General features: G+C 38.8%; 1 protein-coding gene across 1 annotated transcript; it reads right to left on the bottom strand.

Moving 5' to 3' along the window:
- Positions 1-1,121: 1,121 nt before the first annotated feature.
- Positions 1,122-5,208, bottom strand: LOC308395640 (leucine-rich repeat LGI family member 2-like; the record flags this gene model as incomplete). The annotated part of the gene is made up of 8 exons (XM_080880553.1): positions 1,122-2,024; positions 2,869-3,033; positions 3,547-3,716; positions 4,026-4,097; positions 4,239-4,310; positions 4,519-4,590; positions 4,795-4,866; positions 5,036-5,208. 8 exons carry the CDS (start codon positions 5,206-5,208, stop codon positions 1,189-1,191), a joined length of 1,632 nt encoding a protein of 543 aa, XP_080736679.1. The 3' UTR covers positions 1,122-1,188.
- Between the last annotated feature and the right edge of the window lie 3,216 nt (positions 5,209-8,424).

Here is an 8,424-nt window from a genome sequence, read left to right as displayed (position 1 = left end):
CAGGACACGTTGGAGAGATTATATCTCTCGGCTGGCCTGGGAACACCTTGGTGTTCCCCCGGATAAGATGGAGGAGGTGGCTGGGGAGAGGAAGGTCTGGGCTTCTCTGCTTAGGCTGCTGCCCCCGCGACTCGGCCCCGGATAAAGCGGAAGAAGATGGATGGATGGATGGATATTCTGTTTTCAGGTAAGGAAGAAAACTGTGCATCATGCACTTTTATCTTTGCAGTCATAACACTTACTGCAATGAAATGGCTTCAAAATTTTTGATGGCTTCTCAGAGAAAGTGTCCATTTTTTTACTCCCCATGACTTTCTGACTAACATTCAGCATTTTACTTCCAAGCGTAAACCCTCAAAAATGCACACTTTTTTTTCAAATACCAAAATTTTGAGGGCTACATGTCACAGTTTTTGTAATTTTTTGAAACTACAAAAACCGTGACATCTGTGCAATACCAATGTCGATAACGGTGGTCATTTTTTCCTTCAGACGTGGCAAATTAAACAGAGTATACAACACCATACAACATGATTTGCTTCTGCCAGTGTTCATTTTGACGTGACATACAAAGTTTGTTTTGCTTGCACAGCTACACCATCAGCTGTAGGGTGTAAATGGTCACGCTTCTCACTAACTTCCTGTGTAGGGCAGGAGGGTAATAGTCTGTGATATCTTTGGCTAGTGTGGACAGTGTCTGGCTTGTTGGCTTGACAGAATTATGATAAAAGCCAAGCCTTTTTAAGGATGTATTGGTATTGCCATAACATTTTCTTAATGCAGTTGCATTGTCATATTATATTTCTGTCAGCCTTTAGTTACTTTGGTCTAACATTAACCTAGCCTTCATAATTTTCTGAATCCATATCACATTATTTGCAGAAAACTTGATTAAATTTAGTTTCAAACCAAGAACGATAAATCTAGTTGCATAAGTACAATACACAGCATTTGACACTTCTTTGACAGCATACACTCATTATGAAGCGACTAACCAACATGCAGTACTTAACAAATTTATTTGACCACCACCATGAGGTTCATCCCACAGCTGTCCTAAATTATCAGTACTGGTAATTGCCAAGTCATTTTTAAATGTTTCTGCAAGGTTAATCCGCCAGCATTTACAATGGTCTCATAATTTCTTTTAAGCACTGTATATTTTGATCAGTACTGCTTTTGTAGTTATTATAAGCTTAAATCTACAAATATATGCTCAAAGACCATCGATTTCCCTTTGAAGCTGGAGGAGAAAATAAAACTCCTTCGGTCAGTGGTCACCACAGTAAATGACCGGGGTGACTGCACGTAAATGTCCTTGAACTTGTGAAATGTTTTTGACTCTGCATCCCAGAGGTAGATCTGTGTGAAAGAGTAATCGCTGCCAAGAGCAAGATAGTGCCTGTCTGCGAAGGTGAACGGCTGGAGGATCATCGCCCCTCGAGAGGGAAGAGGCAGCACGTCAATGAACTGCTTGTTGGTCCACTTGAGGACTTTGGAGTCACCGATGTAGCAAGCCATGGCCAGATACAAGTCACCCTCCACCCGGAAAGCTTTGACAGCCACTACATCATCAACGTTTGTGATTTCACTATGAAGTATAAACTTTAAGGTACTCCTGTTCCACAGGTAGATGATTGGTGACTGAGAGCGACTGGCTAAGATCAGGTAGGACTTACCGTCCACCTCAACATACTCAGCATCTGTATCACGAAACCATTCATGGAGAAACTGGTAGGAGTAGAAACCAGTTTCATTGCGTTCTGGTTGGTCAGTCCACTTGTAGAGAGTAGACATGCCTGCCTTGGAGCTGTCCACAATCACAAAGTACCAGTGACCTTCCATCTGAAAGACTTCAATATCATTTGGCTTCGAGATGTTGAACACCTCAATAGTTTGAAAGTTGATGAATTTGTTTTGTTGACCATCAAACTTGTAAATGTGGGAACCCCCAAAGAGCTGGGTGACTATTATTAGGACATGGTCTTCAATTAGAACCGACTTGCATCCAACAACAGACTTCCCTGTGAAGAAAAGTTGGTCATTAATAATACAACACAGAAAATGAAAGTATTAGTTGAAAATTAACGTACTCTGAAGGATCTGTGAATTCTATCTGTGAATTCTATGACTTCTATGATGACAGTATTAAAATCATTATGGTCAAGCATGAAAAGACCAAAGTTCAGACCAAGACAAGACCAAGGACAAAGTTGGATTTTTGTTTCTTTCAGCTGTTGATGAATGTAATGGACTTTAGGGATTCTGGCCTCACTTTTTTATACAACTAGTGTTTAGTTATCAGCTAACTTTAGCATATAGCAGGCGTCGTTGTCAGGTGAGTTGGAAGATGAACCTAAGCAGTGGCTCCCCTGGTTACCTTCTTTCTTTTTATGCAGGAGGTTGCTGGGAGATGATGTTTGATCAGACATTTCCTGTCTTACTGCAATAAAGTGTTCAGTGAGGATCAGTGGGGTGCACGGTTAAAAGCTTCACACAGAGTTGGTGGAAGAACTGTATCTGATTACCCACATGTAACAGAGACTACAGCTGCCGGGGTTATTACTTTTATATACCAAAAAAGTATTTTGCACAAAAATATTCTTTAAATGTTCTTCTGTAAAGTTGGGTATTTTAAATATATGGCAACTGTCTCAAATTGTCAGATCAAGTCTCAGTTGGCCATTTGATTATCAACTGTTACTTCAGTTTTCAGACCTGGAGGATGTCAGTTAGTCAATATCCATGATTCGGATGTGCAGTTAAAATGTATGCAGGACCATTCATTGATCTATTTTGGTCTTTTCATGAAATCTACTGACACTGAAAAAAAAAATAACATTACCAGCTTCATGGATGTTATCAAACCTGTTATATTATCAAATTTTCTGAAGTTCAGTTCAATGTGATCCCACTCCATGACTATGCAGCTGTTGGAGTTTGGGGCGGCCATCGCTACAAAGATGTCGTCTTTGAAGGAGAAGATGTCCGCTGATATGGACTGAATGGGGATGGACTGATGACGCACAAAGTCTGTGAGATGCGGACAAAAACAGAAACTGCTGGTTTGCTGATTAAGTGAAAACACCAAAATTTACATACTCACAGCTTCAGTTACATTTCAGTGCTTTGAGAAGCCTCATTCATGTACTCAGGGCTATTAAATTTGGCTTTCAGCTTAGTAATATTTTATTTTTGAGATTGTATGTTTTTTAACAGTCATTTGCAGTGACCATAAGGTTTTGCACAAAATATTTCAGCAACTGCTGCATGGATTGTTGTGAGATTTGGAACAGGCATTTGGCTCTCAGTTTCATTCTTATATCTGCAAATATAAACGTATTGTGATTTTTTTTTGTGTGTGTGTGTTGTTGGTTTTTTTTGCAAAGGTTATGCAGCATGTGTGGATATGTATATGTTTTCAGGAGGAAACATGTTAGCAAACCTTGAATCTGTTTCTTTTTGAGAGCAAATGATTAATTATTCAACATTTTTATTGATTTTAGAATGACAGAAATGCCTTTCATCATGCCCTTGTTATTTCACCTGTGGAAATACATTCGCCCGGTGGAATAGGAAGGTCATTGAGCCGCTTGCTCTTCATGTCACTGGGGCCTGCGCAGAAGACATCTGATGCTGTGGCATTCGTGTTTTTCAGCCATGTCATCAGCCACTTGTTCTCACAGCCACACTGGAAAGAGTTGCCTCGCAGATCTCTGATGCATCACAGAGGGAATGATCAACAACAAAGGATTAAGACAAGAGAGAAGAATGACTGGAAGATAGATAGATAGATAGATAGATAGATAGATAGATAGATAGATAGATAGATAGATAGATAGATAGATAGATAGATAGATAGATAGATAGATAGATAGATATCAATCATACCACTCGGAGGATTTAATGCTGAACACTGCCAAGTGCAGTCTGAGTCAGCTTCAGTTAGAAAAACACACACACACTCTCTCTCTCTCTTAAACACACCCACATACACACTGCTGACACAACAACTGCTTACTCACATTTCCAGCAAGGAATCCAAGTCAAAAAAGAGATCCCTCGGCAGAAACCTTATCTTGTTATTTGCAAGGGAGCTAAACCAGAAACACAAAGAATGAGAAGGGGGAAAAAAAAACACAATTCTGGTTTTTTGGGGGTTTTTTTTTTCACTTTAACTGCGAAATGTTGCTGTTTCAGCTGTCATGATTAGGAGAGAAGATGACAGCAAAACTTACAGATAAGTCAACCCTCGTAGACCACGAAAGGCATTTTTGGTGATGGTTTCTATCTTGTTCCCTTCAATGAACCTGTTCCATGAATAGTAATAGAACAGATTTATCAATGACGAGAGACAGATAAATATATTTTGTCATGTCTGAAAAGCACATGTGCACTGTTTATTATTTTTGATTTTCTGCTCCACTGGTGTGGGCATTGGGTATTGGGATAAGTTTAAAAGTTGTTGGTGACTGAGATTTTTTTAGATTAAGAAAGAATTTGTTTAATAATACTCACAAATATTCTAGATGAGGCAGACCAGAGAAAGCATCATCTTTGATTGCAGTCAAAGAATTTGCATTAAGAAGCCTGTAAAGGTAAAAAACAACAACAAAAAAAGCTCTACAGCTTAAAATATTAAAACTTTCCTTTAAAAAACAACTTTTAGTTGTCTGGTTTCCAGTATAAAGCAACCAAAAACAACTTAACCAATAATAAATCCGTGTGCCTTATTTGTTTGGGTGTGACTGCTCTAAGACGTCAATAATCACCAAGTAATCAGTGGGTACTTACAGCAGCTGAAGAAAAGGCATAAGTGAAAACATCCCCTCTGTAATTTCCGCAATTGATCCATTAACCATGCTCCTGTTGAGTGAAACACATTAGGGACATGTTAACAGTCTGTACCAGACACGTCAGGCACGAAATCCCACTACAGGGAGTCAATTATTCTTCTGAATGCGGTATTAATATTATCTCGTGACTCACTGACGGATTTTAATAACCCTCTTCATAGCCAAAGAAATGTACTTACAGGGAGTTGATCTCTTTCGGTATAGTGTGGGGGATCTGTGAAATGCCGACGCAGATGATGGTCTCCTTTGTGCAGGAGCATCCTGAAGGGCATTTGAAATTCTTTTTCGATTCAGCTGCAACATAAATGCACAGGAGCGCGAATCCGGCCAGCCACTGCTTAGCAAGTGTCATGATGCTTCGTAGACATTAAAAACAGCGACTGAACGCGAGGTCTGAGCGTGTCGTTTGTGTATCCGCTGGGCTACATCAGAATGCAGCACTACAGTGGAAAGCCCTGACACAGGCTGATACGGCTGCAGCTGCGTCCTGGAGGGCTGCTGCTTTGGTGTCGGACGTCAGTGATCAGAGGTGATTTGTGTCGAAAGACTTCAAGGCAGCGTTTGTGTATATATGCATTTAATAAGTGCTCGACTTAAAGACGCATTCAAAGTGGGGCAATCAATAGCAAACACAAACAGACCTCGGTTTTTCAGCACCATGGAGAGTATTAATACTGTCATAATAGTTGCCCGCGTCTGTCGTGGATTTCATCACGTGATACATTCTGCATAACTATGCAGAAAGTACCAAATCCAATGAAAATAGCCTAATAAAGTCCCTCCACATACCAGGAAGAGATTTAATTGCACTTTTTAACCTGGTAGATGAATTATCCTCTCAGCTGTAGTTACCAACTGGTACAGAGGCATTTCAGAGGCTCAATTCATTTCCTATATTAAAAAAGAAACAGAAAAGTCATCAGTTCACCAAATGCACCCTCCTGGTGATTTTTAAATTTTTTATTATTATTATTATTATTATTATTATTCTCATAAGCTTTATTTAAAAAGTCTGAGACTAAAAGTCTGTTTTTAATAATAAGTTAACAAAAAAAGAAATACTAAAAGTCAAAAATCAGGGTAAAATTAAAATAAATCACAGTAACAAATTTGTTTATCATATTAAAATGAACTAAACTCCACCTGGGAGGAAAGGCAAGTGACTTTATAACTAATTTTTGCTAATATAGTTCTGACTCTGGAGAGCAAAGGGATGAAAAAAAAACCAAGCAAAAAAAAAAAAAAGTGAAGTATGGTGAGACGTCAGGCCATGAACCAATTTATGAATTTCAGCCTTCTAACTGTTCAAGATTGCTGTATGTGATTGTTTTCTACAAGTACATCATGGTGGATTTGAAATATTACTTGGATCATGTTAGTTTATAGGAGCTTTTTTTTTAAATTTGCCTTATTAAAAGTTTTCTTCTTTTATTGTTTTTTTTTTCTTGGAGTATTTTCATGACCCCATGTAATCCTAATATTTACTTTGTTAGTTGTTTTTAAGTTACTTAGGTGAGTCTCTTTGGTTTCAGTGACTTTTCCCATATATCTTGAGTGCTAATAGGGTAAGTAAGACTTACAGACCCCTGTCATGTTACACACACAATGCCTGACCTTTAATATTAAGTTTATAGGACAAAAGGCAGTACAAAGCTTTAACATGAGAAGATACATTTTTTATTCATGTTTTCTTTTTTCAGAAATAAACAAAGTGTGATTTGCCTAAGGGTAACCAGACTTTTGTTTACCAGTCAGTAGTGTAGTGTGTCAGTTCAGATAGTGCACCACTAGAGGGCAGCTGCTGATAAAGAAAGAGGAACCACACTGTGGCAACTGTTTTGCTAACATGGGGGGAAAGCATCTGTCGTGCTGCTATAGTTGTTCTGTTTAATTTTTGATATTTTTAAAATCCAAAATGTCATAGAAAGTGTTAATTTTATTTTCAATTCAATTCAATTTTATTTATATAGCGCCAAATCACAACAAAAGTCGCCTCAAGGCGCTTCATAGGTACAGAGAAAAACCCAACAATCATATGACCCCCTATGAGGAAGCACTTTGACGACAGTGGGAAGGAAAAACTCCCTTTTATCAGGAAGAAACCTCCGGCAGAACCAGGCTCAGGGAGGGGCGGCCATCTGCTGCGACCGGTTGGGGTGAGAGAAGGAAAACAGGATAAAAGACATGCTGTGGAAGAGAGACAGAAGTTAATAACAGATATGATTCAATGCAGAGAGGTCTGTTAATACATAGTGAGTGAGAAAGGTGACTGGAAAGAAAAAACTCAATGCATCATGGGAATCCCCGGCAGCCTACGTCTATTGCAGCATAACTAAGGCCTAACTATATGCTTTAGCAAAAAGGAAAGTTTTAAGCCTAATCTTGAAAGTAGAGATAGTGTCTGTCTCCCGAATCCAAACTGGAAGCTGGTTCCACAGAAGAGGGGCCTGAAAACTGAAGGCTCTGCCTCCCATTCTACTTTTAAATACTCTAGGAACAACAAGTAGGCCTGCAGAGTGAGAGCGAAGTGCTCTAATAGGGTGATATGGTACTACAAGCTCATTAAGATAAGATGGGGCCTGATTATTTAAGACCTTGTATGTGAGGAGCAGGATTTTGAAATCAATTCTGGATTTAACAGGAAGCCAATGAAGGGAAGCCAAAACAGGAGAAATATGCTCTCTCTTTCTAGTCCCTGTCAGGACTCTTGCTGCACTAATTATTTGGGTTGGTGAAGTAAAAACTAACACAGTATCAGGTTTGTAAAGTTTGTTCATTCATTCTTGTTTCTGTCTTGAGTGAAAATGACTTCAAAGTTTTCAAAATGAGTTTTTTAAAAGAAGGTTTTGAGAATTTCTGAGAACTGTGATTGCCCTGAATCTTTATTTACTATTTCCTGATTATTTTTCATATTCTTCTCCTCATTTTTTCTTTACAACCATCTGATTTAAAATATACACATTTTATTAGGTACACCTGTTCTTCTGCTCCTTAACACAAATATCTAATCAGCAGCAGCTCAATGCATTTAGGTATGCAAACGTGGTCAAGATGACCTGCTGAAGTTCAAAACAAACATCAGAATGGGGAAGAAAGGTGATTTGAGAGCCTTTGAACAACTCATTACAACCAAGGTATGTAGAAAAGCATTCCTGAAGACAGAAGACTTCAAGCCCTGAAGCAGATGAACACGCCACATGCTGAGGCTACAAGTTACACTGCATCACCAAAACTGGGAAACACAAGACTGAAAAAAAATCACCTCGTTTGATAGTGTTGCTGACCATGTCCATCCACAGGTACCCATCTTCTGATGGCTGCTTTCAGCAGGATAACATGTCATGTTATAAAGCTCAGATCATCTAAACTTGGTTTGCTAAACATAAGAATGAGTTCAAAGTCACCAGATCTCAATCCAGTAAAGCAGCTGTTGGATGTGGTGGTAGTGTGATGCAATCAGGTCAATATGGAACAAAATATCTGCAGAATGTTTAAAGCACCATGTTGAATCTATGACCAGAAGACTTCATCCAAGGTGTACCTAATTAAATGACTGGTGAGTATATAT

The sequence above is a fragment of the Rhamphochromis sp. 'chilingali' genome (assembly GCF_963969265.1).
Source record: "Rhamphochromis sp. 'chilingali' genome assembly, chromosome: 4".
Lineage (NCBI taxonomy): Eukaryota > Metazoa > Chordata > Actinopteri > Cichliformes > Cichlidae > Rhamphochromis > Rhamphochromis sp. 'chilingali'.
The sequence above is the reverse complement of the archived record's forward strand: the minus strand, read 5'-3'. Positions and strand labels throughout refer to the sequence as shown.